Genomic DNA, 16,163 nt, shown 5'->3' on the forward strand with positions numbered 1-16,163 from the left:
TAATTTTATGTTGAAGTAGTAGTTACGATAATTTGCATTAGGTCCTATTACACCAAAAAATTTATGTGCGCTAATCTCTCAATTCGTAAAAGTTTTTTTTTTTTTTTAACCCTCCAATTTTCAGGGGAAAGGGGCCCTGGTAATCTAAAGTTCGATTGTGAGGTAAGGATAGTTTGATCAAAAATTGTTCCATCTAAGAATCGAACTCGGATTCTCCCAAACGATTCGAACTTGATGAAATCTATTTTGCTGTCATTGTATATTAAACACATCAAGTTTATTCGTGTGATCTTTTTTTCTTTTTTTTATATGTCATCTCTTAAACATTCCACATAATCAGCTATATTTCTCAAATTCAATCAAATTTCAACCCACAAACCTAACAAACCCACACATAAGGTAACATTACTATTACACTAAATGTCATTGCGCACACTTTTTACTTATTTGTTGTTTTGACACTACTAGAGCTAAATAACTTTTGTTCTCGATATACAAGGTTTTTTTTATACATAAATTGGATACAAACTTATTATAAATTGAAAAGAAAACTTATGAATAGTTGTTTCACTACAAACTATATAATGAAGTTTATTAATCATTATCATTATATTAAACACAGAGCTCATTAAATGGGCAAGTTCTTTCTGAGTCATCTCCTAAACCTTTCACATTATGACTTTTATTCCTCAAATTCAAATTTCATCCCGTGGAGCTGGACAGACTCATTTGCTTGGTGTTTACATGGAACGCTCGTGGATAATATCTTACGTGACAAGTATTATCCTCTTTCCAATTTACATTTTTGCTGCTCCAATTTTAAAATTTCTTGGCCAACAGAAAGATATGGCTGATCCTGCTGGAAGTTTCACTCTTTTAGTAATTCCTCAAATTCTCTAACTTTCTTTCAATTTTCAAACCCAAAAGTTCCTTCAGGCTCAAAGTAAGGTTAATGTCGGGTATTACCCCCTCAAGCATTGTTAGTAATGAACTAATCATCTGGATGTCCGTCACAGGCTTGAAATTTTCGGTTGCTGGCTATTTGGACCATTTTGGCTTGTCAATTACCTTCCCTGTTGGTGGGTGACGATCCTCGCATTGTTAAGCAACCAGCAAAAAACACCAGACAGATACGGCAATGCACTAATTGCAACAGTTAGTAGTCAAACGCCATCCTGTAAACGGATATACCACCAAGAAGTTGAGTTGTTTTTGAAATCAGAAAAGAATATATTGTTTAAAAACAATAAAAAACAATAATTTGGAAGTGACAACTATCAGGATTTTCCGTCGGAGGAAAAATGATATGGGACACATCCATGCTTTAACGTAAAGAAACTTATAAAAACACCTACAAAGGCAGTGATCAAATGCAAAAAGTCTGATGGAACAAGATAAGGGCCTATCAGGGTAAAAAGTAAAAACAACTTTTTGTTGTTTCATTGTTTCTTGTATATAAAGCTTTCAAAATAGAAAAGGAATTGTGACATTTTTTTAAATAAAACTGAAAATTGGAATGGAATGGAAACTAAACTGACCCTAAATTTCTTGAAAATGTAAAAGTATAACTAGTCTTCTCACAAAAACCTAAATCAAAGAAGGGTTTTATGAATAGAATTAACAATATAATCTTACATTTTGCATATGTAGCTAGATCATCGCTTCTGTATTGCTACAAGCCACCGCAAACGGAAATTTGTATCTCGTGGCTTCCTTCTTGATCTTCATGAATAAAATCAAATGAAAATAAAGGAAAAGAAATTAAAGAATTAGAATAAAAACCAATATCTCTTTCTCTCTATATTTATATAGATATTCACATCACAAAAGAAAGGCAAGCAGATGGGTCAAATAAATTTTAAGACATGATAATGATGATGATGATGATGATGGTCAAGGTGCCCTTTGTAATAATCCTGGCAAAGGTCAAGATAATTACAAAGTGCACTTTGTATGGATCAAAGCACACGCCAACTGTCCAATCCATACAACAAAATAAAATCATTCTATGGATTGTGTTGATAAGTAAAGAATGGGAAAACCTATCTAATAATACCTGTCAAATTATCAGTAACAGTTTCAGGCAATGAATCAATAAGAGGTTGGTATCCTTCATCTATCATCAATTTGGTTAACAACTCTAACTCTGACCGTATTTCATCAACTTGCGGGTGTTGATTATCTCCAACAACAAACACATGAACCAAACTCCTTAACTCAATCCAGCTACAGCCAGGTTCTTTATTCACCCCTCTGGCTTTCATTATCCTCCGGACACGCTCTACATTTTCCCTATCCCCTAAAGCTGTATATATACTTGATAACAATACATAAGAAGATGACTCTGGTGACCCAAGCTCCACTAGTTTCTCTCCAGCATAAACACCTAGTTCGTAGTTCCGATGGTTCTTACAAGCTCCTAATAATATACGCCACAAACACAGACCGTGATCAACCGTTGCAGATTCAATGAACTCTTTAGCTTCATTGAGCTTACCTGCACGGCTTAAGATGTCAACCATGCAAGCATAATGCTCTACCATCGGAGCAATGTTAAACTCATCAAACATCATCTTGAAATAATCCCAGCCTCTATCCACCAGTCCCATATGACTACAAGCAGAGAGAAGATTCACAAACGTGACTGGATCGGGCTTTATTCCCTCCAATAACATCTCCTCAAACAGCTCCAAGGCTTTGTTACCATGACCGTTTTGAGAAAGTCCAGATATCATTGCATTCCACGAAATTACATCTCTGGAAGGCATCCTCCAAAAAATAAGGTACCCATCATCCAAACTTCCACACTTTGTATACATTGCAGAAAGAGCACTTCCAATCGGAACTTCTAACTTGAAACCATACTTGATGATCCTAGCATGCATCTGCTTTCCCTGATCTAACGCAGCCAGACTGGAACAAGCTCTTAGGACACTTGCCATTGTTAGTTCATTGGGGATAACTCTCTCCATCTGCATTTTCCCATACAGATTGAGACCACCTTCGTAATCCCCATTTTGTACATACCCTGTTATGATAGAAGTCCAAAGAACAACATCAGGTTGTTGTACACACTCAAAACCCTTACAAGCATCCGCTAAGCTACCACATTTTGCGTACATATCCACCACAGCTGACAAAACATACAATTGCAATCCAAACCCCAACTTGAAGGCAAAACCATGCATCTGTCTCCCTTCTACAACAGCACAAAGGTCGCTGCAAGCATTGATCACCCCAACTAAAGTAAACTCAGAAGGCAACACTCCAGAAGAATGCATTTTATTAAACAGTTTCAAAGCTTTATCCGAGTCCCCACCCTGCGCATAACCAGTAACCATAGCTGACCAAGTAATCGAATTCTTATCCCCCGAGAACTCAAAAGTCCGAACCGCATCATCAAGGCTACCACATTTAGCATACATCGTCACAAGAGCATTTGCAACAGAGACAATAGCAAGCAAACCATTTTTAATAGCAAGTGAATGAACCTGTCTACCAGTGTAAACAAACACATCACTCGTCAACGCGCTAAGAACACTAGTGAGAGCAAACTCATTCTGAATCTCTTCCTCACGCCGCATAAGTTCAAAAACCTCAACCGCCTTATCAGCAATGTCACGAGAAGCATACCCAGAAATCATAGTTGCCCAAGAAACCGTATTTCTCTCAGGCATTCTGTCAAACAGTTTACGAGCATCAAAAACAAAACCAGTTTTACAATACATATTAAGAAGAGAACTTCCCACATATACATCACCAGAACATCCAGTCTTAACTGCAACAGAATGAGCTTGTTTTCCGGCTGCTACGTCAGAAAGATTCGAAGCAGCCGAGAAAACACCGGCGAGTGTATGGGCATTAGGAATCACATTATCGGTACGCATCATACGACGAAAGAGGCTTATAGCGAAGGAAGAAGATGAAGAGGAATGGTTTTGGGAGAAAGCGTTGATGAGAGAGTTCCATGAAACGTCGTCTTTGTCGTTGTCGTTTATAGAATCGAAGAGGGTTAAAGCGTGTGATAAGTGATTGGTTTTAGCGTAGAGATTGAGGAGAGTGTTGGCGACGTAAATGGAAGAGATGGAACCGTTTTTGAGGATGCGAGCGTGAAGTGTTCGACCTTTGAGGATGTTTTTGTTGTGAGTACATTCGATGAGGTCTTGTAACAGTTGACGATGTTGCGGAGGGAATATCTTTGGAAGAGACATCCAAACAACCTTTGACTAAGGTTGGTTAATGGTTATTTACGATTCATATATGACCAAAAATGTTTCTTTCTTGCTAGATATTGCACTTCGAGGGATCAATGCATCGTTCATATGCGTGAGTGCGTGGGTATTTTTAACATGTGTTTAGAGGAAGGGTTTAAGAGGGGGAGGAGGGTTTTTAGTTCTCATTTTTAAACCACGGATATCACGAAATGTTTTTTAAAAACTTAACATGTTAACATGATAAACAAACATATAATATTTTTGTCCTCTTGAGCTTAGCTAAGGACAACGCACGGTAATATGCAAGGTCCGGGGTTTAAACTTGGCCACCACCAAAAAAACATATAATATTTCAATCACGTTAAATTTATTTTAGAAAAAAAATATTATATAGTTCGTAATTTAAAAAATAAAAATAAATTTTCACCTCTCTTATCTTCCTAAACCCTTAATCCAAACACATAGGTCTTATTATGTTCGAATCCTCGTGCTAACAATTCTTATTTGGGGTTGGCTATGACTCATTATATTATTTTGTTGTGCTTCAATTGGATTCTCATTAGAGGACAAGTGCTTCAATTGGCCTTTTGTTAATGAACGATGGAATTTATCTCCACATTAGTCGGTCTTTGAGTCAGATAATGAGTTTGGTCATATTAGGGTTGTATCAGAGGAAAATTTGGCTTGCTTAGGATTTGGCCAGAGAAAAGTTTGGATTGGATATCAAGATTAGTTCGTCTAATTTTAGAGTCGGATATCGTCATATCGAGCTTATGAACTAAAGAAATCAAACTAAAACCGGTCAAAATCGATGGCTTGACCAGTCTAAGGGTTGGACCGCATTAAAAAAAAAACTAAAAATGACATCATTTTATAGGTAACTAACTTCATTTTTCTTTCACCGTATTCAGCAAACTGCAAGAGTATTTTTATAACAAGGTCTCCTACCTTGTTTTCTTTAGGGTGAACACAATGGTACCCGTGTAATTTGACTCATTATGTACCCCCCCATTCAGTCAATCCATATCATATTGCATTTTTATATTTATTATAAAATAAATTGAAATGTTGAACAAATTTCACCTAAAAAGCGTCGGTATCCAACCAAATTCCAATGTACATAAGAATCTACCTTTTTAATTAAATTAGCAGCAACTTTGTAACTTCTAAACTGTATTTTTTTATAATATAACTAGAACTTTTACCCGTGCTACCGTCCGGGTCATAAAAAATGGAGAAGCTAATATATTGTGATATGATCCATTACATAGATAATAAAAGAATTAAGAACATACAATGGTTGTTCCCACATTTTGGAAAATCTCCTTATACACTACATTTGAAGTGGTGTTAATACAATCCTTATTGTCATCTGTTAATAATATTTTTAGGACATTATAAATGCAGTAGACAGAAGCAAAATTTTATAGTACAATCCCAATTTATAATTTTAATGTCATAATTTTAAATAGAACTATAAAAGCAGATTACGCAATTGATTCAAAATATTTTTAGCGACATTGAGCAACAATCCATAATTTTTTATTGAAAGAGATTTTGGCAAAAACACCACACAAATTATAAATTACTGAAACAAAGCAAATGTATTTTGATTCCTATCAGTTCTGTATGTAAGTTTAAAATATCTGTCATAATTCTATATTTATGTCATTTATATTGTGCACTTAGTTTTAATGATAATTTTCCTTGTAAATTATCATACGTCAACTATCCTACTGTAAATCATCCTACCACTGCTTGTTATAGTAATATGTTTAACTCCCAAAACAACTAACATAATTATGGCCGAATAAATTAGATTGGTGGTAAGTTGAATAACTTATACATAAACTATATTAGAATAGAAAAATGAAAAAATCCAAAACAATTAGATATGACATAAACAAATTTGCATAAATTGTAAATCTTTTTCTAATAGTAAAATTTGTTGCATGTTAAAATATTTGAGGGATGAAACAAAACGTAAAAATAACAAAACCTAAAAAAATTAGGTTTAGTATTAGGAGGGAAAATATTAGGTTTAGCTACATACATGCAATAATAAGTGTAAATTATACAATGAACGATGAGAAACACATTTGTTTTAAGGTTAGGTAACACGTTCACATATTTTTTGCAGTACATAAATAAATATACATATTTTGTTAGAAGGACATGGCGATGTTTATTTGCTGCCGACGTGATAAGGGGCTCTCTGGCACCCTGAAATGGAATCCAGAGTTTTTGCTACATGATGTATGAGATATCATGGTTTAGATTTAAAAACAATGTTGTCTTTCACGGATCCCTTGATTGTATATCAAAGAGTATAATGGAAGCATTGCCAAAGGTTGATTCCTTGAATTTTTCTTGTCCATAAAAACAACAACAAATTAAAGTATGAGTTCCTCCAACTTAGGCATAATAATAGTTTTGCATTGAAGAAAATTTGATTGGATACTGCGTGCATAATGTTGGAAAAAAGTTTCTTTAAAGCTATTATACTAGTATCTGTTATCTAATCTTCTTGTTTTTTTTTTTACGGTATAATATCTATTATCTGTGAATGTATACATTGAAAAGTTAAAAAAATTGAAAATTCTATCAAAAAGTATATTTTGACATTGAAACCAATTTTTACACATTGAAAACAGTTTTGTTCAAAGCTATCCAAACATTATTTTACAAGAATCATCGCTTCATCAATGCTATCAAACATAAATTACTTTCAACTTTTTTTTAATGAATTTAATATCAACTTACCTTCAAGTAAAATCAATGTATACAATATTTTTTTATTTTTATAGGTTCCTTCTATTTGAAGTAATCTTATTATCTGACACTAAATATAGATACTTCTACTCAGCCATGATTCAAACATTAGTTCTCATCACATTGTGAAAATCTAATCCTTTCCACCATTGGTCTAAAAATTTTTTTACTCCAAATAAAGTTGGACCAATACTTTGTCAATTTACGGAGTCTTACAATCCATAGGGTAAAAAAATATAAGTTTGTTTTTCAGGTTTTCGCCCTATAAAGTAGTCGCTCTTCCCAATTATATGATCCAAAGTATCAAGTTCTTTTTTTTTAGAGGAGAAATCACAAAAATTGTTGAACTTTTTTTTTAAGAACTAAATAGTTTCCAAACTCCATGGTTAAAATTTTGATATTTTTACAATTGTTATCGATTTAATTTTGATATTTTTACAATTGTTATCAATTTAATTTTGATATTTTTACATTGATTTTTTTTGCAAAAGAAAAAAAGAAAGAAAAAACTACTCGTAACAGCTTGCATTACACTTTTTGGATCCATTTGTAAAGTATAAAAAGCAAACATTGGCATACATGTAAAAAAAAAAAGGCATAAAATAAACGATGAAAATATGCGATAACCAGTAACCGTTTCATCATTAGTTCAAACTGGAATAGTAGAAGTGACATAGTCAAAATATTAATAATCCACAATAGTCAATAAACAATGAAGTCCACGAAAATGTCCTATTACTTATAATATATTTATAGCTATCCAAAGTCAAGGTACAGCACTACATTCCCATGAAATTGATCCTACTTTTCCAACTCGACATTGAGATGCTCCTGCAAATAAACTAGCTCAGAATTTAACAAGCATATTAACAGAATTGAAATGAGCACTTCCACAATTATAATCTCAGAAATTCTGTAACATACCTTTTGCCTATCCTCTCTTGCGCTTAAGTTGCTTCATATGTTCCACGATATAAGTAATAACTTCTTTTAGTGTGGCCTTCCTCTGTTCCTTGAAGTTCCATAGCTCAAATTCAGCATACCCTTCAGCATTAAGGTCTCCCATTCTTTTCGTCCCAATATTAGTTTTATTATTACCCTTCAGCATTTCATTTAACCCCTAAAACAATAGAAATTAGACAGAGAAAAATGAGGGGGAACAAGTTTAGTCTCCACAATATATTCACAGCAGAACAACAAAATATCAAATTCTTATTTCCTAAAGAAAGGTAGAGATGATCTTCACGCAGGTACTTTATAACTTAGCATGAAGAAATCTATGCAACTTGTTAGTTGGTTATCGTCAAGAATACAAGAAGATAAAGGTTAAAAGGATACAACAAGCATGAGTAACATTTCTTTTTATATAGAATTAAAAAAAATATATGAGATAAAGTAAATGAGATCATACATTTATTAATTCTTTACGAGCTTCTTGTAGTTCATCATTGCTCTGGCGCTCCTTGTCAATGAGGATTTGATTCATAGACTTCATATCCTCCAAACTTTCTTCCAATTCAGTACTCATTTCTTCTATTCTTTTCTTAATAGCTTCATCATCTTGATCTCCAAGATGTTTCATAACTTGCAATTTCCCTTTTAGTTCCTCAATCTCCATTTCTAATTTTTGTTTGGCATCTAGTTGCTTTTCCAATTGAAGGATCTTGTTTAAGGCCTCTTCTTTTTCTCTCTGGTAGTTTGGAAATCCAAATCAGCAGAAGACATTCGCAATGGATGATAACATTGACAAGTGATTAAAAAAAAAAAAAAAAACATACGCTGTTGTAGTGTTGTCTTTTTATAAACGAGAGTAAATAGAGGGCAAACCTTTTGCTCTTCAATAAGCCTGAAGACATTCTCATCAGCTATCTTCTGCTCCTTTGAAGCCAACAAGAGTAACACATTCCTCGAGTCTTTCTAGAAGGACAAAGAAGTAATATTTGAATCTTGAGGAAGTACACATACATGCTGATGATTTTAAAGTCTCGAGGCACATCAAGCAAGTAGAGATTAGAAAGTGGGATGAAAAAAAACACATCGGGCATTTGTGGTTTTTTATGGATTTTGAAAGATGATTTTTTAATCCAAAAAAATAAAGGATGATTTTTCAAATGAAAAAATGCACACTAATATTTCATAGATTATATGAAACTACAAATCTTACACTAATCAAATTGTCAAAAAATTAATAAAAAGTCAGTCCTAATATTACAAGAACATTAGAATGATTATGATATCCAAATAAATTCTATTCATTAGATTGGAAACTCAAAAAAATAATGTTTTAATTTTTCCAATTAAATCCTGCCCCATCTTATTTTATATATGCATGATTCTCAGCTCTACTACCTTGATCATTTATGCTTTTCTACTTTGCTAAGGTGATCTGATTCTCCTTTTACTTTCCTTTCCTTCATTTTTTGTGTTTGGATACGAAATTTCGACATAAATGAGGTAGTTAAAACCAAAACCATATATTTGTATAAAAAAAAAACTAAAACCAAAGTATACATTGATATTTCATCACAATAATCAAAAGCTTTTGGCATATAGACTCTCGGTCCAATTAGCAGATGGTAGAAGGCCAATAAAAGTTGGATTCACTTAAAGGGAGTCAATAGGATAAAAAAAAAGCACTTTGTTAGGCAAATCAAGAGCAACCAAGGACATTGGTAGGATACCATCGACAAAGACAGGTCTAATCTTTTAGAAGGACAATGGTAGATAAGAACGTATGAGTTATGACCAGCAACAAAAAACATTTAAAATGTGCATATACTAATTGAAAAATGCAATATATACCTTCTTCTTGTCCTCTTCCAGTTTCTGCCTCTCTTGATCGGTTAGTACCTCACGCTTATTTAGATCTCTGCTCCAGGTATCAAGCTTCCGCATTTTTTCATCCAATTCATTACGCAACTTTTCCTGTTCTTCCAAGATCCTTCGCACCTCCTCATGGGCTTTACGCCGCATACTCCTTGACTCTAATAATAAAATAAAAATAAAAATAAAAAAGTGAGAGAGACATTTTTGTAGCATTAAAACCTATGCAAGTTTTTTTCTACTCTTCGGCTTCAATGAACGTACAAGAATAGAAAAACATACATGACCAAACATGAAGCACACAGCCTTTACATACAATAAGGCAAAATCAGATTCTAACAGACATTATACAAACCTTCAACAAAAGCATTGTGAAGCCTGTCTTTCTCCTCCAGCATCCTACTTATGGACATGATCCTCTCATTATACTTATACTGCATTTTGTAGAGGTTTTCATTTGTAATGTCAATTTCATTGGCTAGGTTTTCCGATTTTCTATTTTCTCTTTCAGATGGTTCTTTAAGAAAATCCGAAATTGTTCTCAGCCTTCCTTTGTTCCGAAGGTACTCCCCGATTGGCCCTCCACAATTATAATCATCTTCACGTGCAACCCATCCATAAATGTCTGAACTGGCCTGCATGTCCATTGAATTCCATTCCTTCTTCCCATGATGTTTAGTTTCAAAGGATCTCTCAAATTCACTTGCATTCTTGAAACCATTCCAGTCATTGATGAAGTCTACTACAGCCTGAGTGTCACCATCCATGAAGAATACATGGACATCCAATGGTCTGTACTTTGCAAATTCCTTTAGCCAGTATCCAGAATCATTAAGGTTGCTCTTAATGTTAACAATTATGCCTGTCCATGGCCAGACATAATTCTCAACCTGCGGTACAGGTTGGTTGACAGCTTCGACCAAAGCCGGGGGAGGTATTTGGTCTGCTTCATTTACTAGGTCGGTCTCCAAAAACTTTGCCAGAGCGAGGTGGTTTGCCTTTTGTTTGGCGTTTCTGTTTGCTGAACCTTTGCTTACTCCGGTTGCATGTTGCATCAAATCCTTATATTTGAACTCTTTCTTCTTTTTTCCAGCACAATATGGGCACCTGAGTGTGCCGTTTAAATTCTTCACTTTGTGATTACCATCCTTTAACTCCTTATAAGGTTTGTCAGAGTATTCCTCAATCTCAGACTCACTGATATCTGACTCTTCTTCAGAGTTGTAGTCCATTGAAGCTCTGCATACAATTACAAATGTCAGTTCATAAGTATAAAGTTGCATATAATTTGAAGAGGAATATTAATCAACAATGAACAAATAGCATGAAATTTAAAAAAAAAGTAAAGAACATTAATCAACAATATACAGTTGCATATAATTGAAAGGAAAAAATTATAATAATAGAACAAAGGTTAAATTTTTGAATAACTCAGATGGGATATTTTTGTTTGGTAGTAAAGGGTGGATGGAATAGGCTAGTTAATTTTTAAAAAATAGATATCCCATTCCCATCTATAACACCAATCCACAAACCCTAAAACAGGACACTTTCACAGAATATGAATAGGTTAAAATAACTAAAGTTGGTTGAAAAAGAAAACAACAAATTCAAAGAAGCAAACCAAATACACAGGTATATAGAAGCATCTCTCGATAAGAGCATAAAATATATGTTTTTCATAAAAGAAAACAACATTATAGTGAGATAGATGGACATGAGAGATATACATGATGCAATTAGGAAAAAGAATAAGATATTCCCCAAAGCAAAACAAACTGCATAAGTGCATAACAAGCATTGTGCACAGTATACAAATACAAATTCAGAACATACAAGGAAAACTACAGTATGCATGAAGCAGAGTTACATAAAAATGCACTAATTAAAAATATAGATTAGATAACATGCAACTTAATAACTAAAAATTGTTAAAATACAATCTGCTACTGATTGAAAAAAAGCTATGAAACACTGACATAGACACTGGACATGACATAGACGCATCATGAGGAAATGAATTATTTGAACGTAATCACATGTGTTAATGCCATGTCCAACACCGACAAACAAGTGTGGGACACGCCTTTGATAAGAGGTGTTGGTGCCCCAAAGAAATAAAGACTGGTTGAAACTAGGAACTATAATAATTTAAAAATAAAAGACCTTATAATACCCTAGTTCCTATCACAAAAATGCAGAGCTGATAATGGGAAGGAAAAAAAAACAGCATTTAAACTTTCATGCGAAGGTATTCAACTAAAATCACATATCTCCAAATTAACATAACCCCTGACATAAAATAAAATGAAAAACGAAGAATTTAAAAGAACAAAAAATAAAATTGTTACCGATCCTGCACAATGCAGCATTTATTTCAAGTTCATGAAGTTCAACATCCACTCTTAGCCCTAATTGCTTAATTAACATAACCCTCACTAATTACTAATTAACAGATTTTGTACGAATATGAGAAAGCACATTTGCAAAAATAACTTAATCGATCAAAACAATGACCTAAATTAGGAAAATCAGCAACAAACGTATCACATAATACAGGCAATTCTACAATAGAAGGAAAAAACTAAAACAAAAACTATGTCAGCTCAGAGAAGAACAAAATGGAGAGAGAGAGAGAGAGAGAGAGAGAGAGAGAGAGAGAGAGAGAGAGAGAGATTTTTACTTTGAGGTGGTTACTAGATAGAAAAAGAAGAGAAATGAGAATATGAAGAGTTTATGATATACAAAGGTATTTATAGGTACAAAAAGCTCCCAGAATTATGACCTGAACTTGGTGGAATACTAAGTGATTCTATCACAATTAATTATCTAACAATTAAGAAATACTCCTATGATACAATTAGTAGTACTACTATCTAAGGATGTGAATCAGCAAATACATTCATTATTCTTTAACTTTACTAGGGAAGAGTAAGAGTTGCTCGTCGGGAAGGGCAGCGGTGGTCCGATCAGAGTAAAATGTGAGGGGATGTGGGACCGGGCTTCTCTTACGGAAAAGAGAGAACTATATGCAGGAGTATCATGCTATCTGTGTGTCCTCTTACTCCCTCAGTCCGATATGACTCCCTCGGTCCTAAATAGTATGACGATTTGGGCATTTCACACATATTAAGAAAAATGTAATTAATATTGTGTGGGAAAGAGATATTATGAAATGTTTTACAAAATTATCCTTAATAAATGATATGAGAAAGATAAATGAAAGAATTGAAAGAAGACAGAGTAATAAATAGTTAAGGATATAATAGTAAAAATAACATTAATGTTACATTGATATTGCAAAGCGACATATAATTTGGGACAAAAAAATTTCCAAAGTGACATACAATTTGGGACGGAGGGAGTATATTATAAGAAAAAAATAAAAAAACACACCTATTAAGAAAACCAAAACATTGGTAGTTTGTAACATAGTTTCTTGTGTTATTCTTGAAATAAGTTTTATAGGAAGATGTAAAAATAATTTTCATTGGTTATTGGTTATTGAGAAAATGAAAGAGAGAGCAAATCGAATGAACTTTGCATTTAATTTTCCTTTGGAAAAGATAATTTTTTGAAACAATATGATAAAAATTGGTTTTTTTGCTTATAACATGGGACAAAGAAAATGAGTTTTTTTTTCTTATAATTTAGGAGGAGAGAGTATTAGATTAGGATATTTTTTGGTAATAATGGGGACCCACAAAAAATTGATTTTTTCTAGTAAACACACAAACTTTCATTTTTTTGAAGAACACCCAAACTTTCATTAAAAGCACTACTATCATAATACCAAAAACATGGAGTAGCAAATTGTATAATCTAAAGATGTATTTTTAACCCTATACTAATAAATCATATTATATCTTATTTAATTTAATGATTTGATTTATTGATTTAATAGTGAAAATTGGTTTATATTATACTATATGATTTAAAGATGTATATTTTATACTATCTCCGTTTCAAAATGAGTGTCGTTTTAGGTGTTTACACACATATTAAGAAATGCAATGATTATGAGAAAGAGAATGGTTATTTTACCAAATTATCCTTATTAACTATTGGTTAATTTTAAAAGTAATACTTTGGAAGTAGTGTGCAGAGTATTAATTGGAGGGTACAATTGAAAAGAAAAAGTTATTATTGCATTGGAAACTGAAAGCGACACTCATTTTAAAACAATTTTTTTGGCTAAAGCGACACTTATTTTGAAACGGAGGGAGTATAACTTATCTGAATGGGGTCTATGTGATGTGATCATGAACTCATTAAACACGTTGAAGAAAACATATAAAAAATGCACACAAAATCAATATTTTATTCATTTTAGTTTATGGTTTTCGAATTTAATTCCATGCATGCCTTGAAGTGCTAATTCACGTGTAGTGCACATGTGGGAAATTAGTCATTAATTTATGTTTTGTTATTCAAAGATACTTGGAATTCAACAAGTCAAGAATTGATCTACATCCTCCGGTCACTAATATAAGCAAAAATCCAATTTTTAAGTTCATTCAATTAATGATGTATGTAGTCTTTATTATAGGCTATATACATTATTTATTGAATGAATCTAAAAATTGGATTTTTGCTTATATTAGTGACCGGAGGGTGTATGTGGGAGTAATTTTCATAAAGGCCATTAATGATGGAAATTGATCGCCATGAATTCATACAAGTGAACGTTACTTTTGACTTATTGGAATATTAATCCCATTTGGATCAGTTTGGAAGATCACGCACAAGAATGGTGGTGTTTTTTTTTTTTTTTTTTTTTTTGTGGTTACAAGAATGGTGGTGTTTTCAATCAACATTAGTTTTTTTTTATTTTATTTAGGATAAATATTTGTAAGGCTAGTAATATGCCATCTAAATTTAGGATTTAATTTATATGTTTTATTTGAATTAATTAGGGACCATAGAGTTCATTAGGGAAAAGCTCTATAAATTGTAAGTTTCTTTGTGAAATATATATATATATAGAATTTTGATAAAAAAAATATACTTTGTGTTAGGAGAGCTTTGTCTCTTTTTTGGTTATGGATTAAACCAAGGTTATCGAATCTTATCAATGACTTCCTTACCATTGTGGCGATTCTTCATAGCTTAGCATTCCTTCTTGGATTGGAAGTGAGTGTGACGCGTTCATTTACCTTTACTTTCCCCAAATCCACCATTTTATTTACTCTTTATTCGTATGCGATTTCAGTTCTCTGTCACTATGAGTGATCAAGAAGGCTCGTAGCCTAGAGCTCCATTGCACTTATGAGGGGTGCATGCCTAAGGTAAGGTGTTCTCAAGTAGAACAACCTACATCATGTATAAACAAGTGTGTTGCTGATTTGAGTTAATGATAATAAATTTTGTTTTATGTTTACGAGGTCGACTATGGAAACAATCTACTTTAACGTGTGATAGAGCGATATCGAACGGATAAAAAACATATTTGCATTTAGTTTTCTTTTCTTTGGAGAAGGCGTATACTAAAGTGCCTAGAAAGATTTTATAAAAAGCTCTAAATAAGGAAGGAATTAGGTTTGCTTATATTAAAGCTATCAAAAATATGTATGACGAAGCTCCAACTAGCGTGAGGACACGTAACAGGGCTATATATCGAAGATCTTTCCATAACAATAAGATTGCAGCAAGAGTCAATTGTAAGCAGTTATCTTTTTTTACTTTAGTTTTTTGATGCACTTATGGAACACAACCAAGAGTTAGTATTGAGATATATGTATTTCACGGATACCTGTTGTAGTATAAATTCCCTTGATTGTATATCAAAGAGTAAGAGTATAATCGAAGCATTGCCAAAGGTTGATTCCTCGAATTTTTCTTGTCAATAAAAACAACAAATCAAAGTATGAGTTCCTCCGAATTGGGCATAATAATAGTTTTGCATGGAAGAAAATTTGATTGGATACTGCGTGCATAATGCTCGAAAAAAGTTTCTTTAAAGCTATTATACCAGTATCTGTTATCTAATCTTCTTTTTTTACGGTATAATATCTATTATTTGTGAATGTATACATTGAAAAGTTAAAAAAATTGTAAATTCTATCAAAAAGTATATTTTGACATTGAAACCAATTTTACACACTGAAAACAGTTTTGTTCAAAGCTATCCAAACATTATTTTACAAGAATCATCGCTTCATCAATGCTATCAAACATAAATTACTTTCAAATTTTTTTTAATGAATTTAATTTCAACTTACATTCAAGTAAAATCAATGTATATTTTGTCCAAAAAAAAAAGTAAAATCAATGTATACAATTTTTTTTTCTTATTTTTATAGGTTCTTCTATTTGAAGTAATCTTATTATCAGACACCAAATATAGATACCTCT

General features: G+C 32.7%; 2 protein-coding genes across 6 annotated transcripts; both read right to left on the reverse strand.

Annotated features, from left to right (window-relative positions):
• Window positions 1–380: 380 nt before the first annotated feature.
• Window positions 381–4,439, reverse strand: LOC146903356 (Tetratricopeptide repeat (TPR)-like superfamily protein). The gene is made up of 3 exons (XM_085733801.1): window positions 2,057–4,439; window positions 1,636–1,722; window positions 381–1,175 (listed from the first exon to the last, which is right to left on the reverse strand). The coding sequence occupies exons 1-2, from the start codon at window positions 4,209–4,211 to the stop codon at window positions 1,673–1,675; spliced, it is 2,205 nt and encodes a 734-aa protein (XP_085589927.1). The 5' UTR covers window positions 4,212–4,439; the 3' UTR covers window positions 381–1,175; window positions 1,636–1,672.
• Window positions 4,440–7,602: 3,163 nt separating this feature from the next.
• Window positions 7,603–12,872, reverse strand: LOC146903357 (factor of DNA methylation 1-like). Of its 5 annotated transcripts, none has more exons than XM_085734172.1 (7): window positions 12,727–12,872; window positions 10,165–11,048; window positions 9,789–9,970; window positions 8,814–8,903; window positions 8,398–8,676; window positions 7,911–8,106; window positions 7,603–7,817 (listed from the first exon to the last, which is right to left on the reverse strand). In XM_085734172.1, exons 2-6 carry the CDS (start codon window positions 11,039–11,041, stop codon window positions 7,918–7,920), a joined length of 1,617 nt encoding a protein of 538 aa, XP_085590298.1. In that variant the 5' UTR covers window positions 11,042–11,048; window positions 12,727–12,872; the 3' UTR covers window positions 7,603–7,817; window positions 7,911–7,917. The 5 variants fall into 5 exon arrangements, with proteins under 5 accessions (XP_085590298.1, XP_085590296.1, XP_085590299.1 ...); XM_085734170.1 differs by having other exon boundaries at window positions 12,710–12,872; XM_085734173.1 differs by having other exon boundaries at window positions 7,603–7,828; window positions 12,710–12,872.
• Between the last annotated feature and the right edge of the window lie 3,291 nt (window positions 12,873–16,163).

This window comes from Medicago sativa, chromosome 8 (genome assembly GCF_051527215.1).
Source record: "Medicago sativa cultivar Bolivia chromosome 8, Bolivia_mono, whole genome shotgun sequence".
Lineage (NCBI taxonomy): Eukaryota > Viridiplantae > Streptophyta > Magnoliopsida > Fabales > Fabaceae > Medicago > Medicago sativa.

Coding starts and splice junctions, on each gene's coding strand:
- LOC146903356 (XM_085733801.1), bottom strand. CDS start 4,211: ATGTCTCTTCCAAAGATATTCCCTCCGCAACATCGTCAACTGTTACAA. Junction 1,723..2,056: donor TGTTACTGATAATTTGACAG/GTATTATTAGAT, acceptor TTATTCATGAAG/ATCAAGAAGGAAGCCACGAG.
- LOC146903357 (XM_085734172.1), bottom strand. CDS start 11,041: ATGGACTACAACTCTGAAGAAGAGTCAGATATCAGTGAGTCTGAGATT. Junction 8,677..8,813: donor GGCTTATTGAAGAGCAAAAG/GTTTGCCCTCTA, acceptor CCAAACTACCAG/AGAGAAAAAGAAGAGGCCTT. Junction 8,107..8,397: donor CTCGTAAAGAATTAATAAAT/GTATGATCTCAT, acceptor CTATTGTTTTAG/GGGTTAAATGAAATGCTGAA.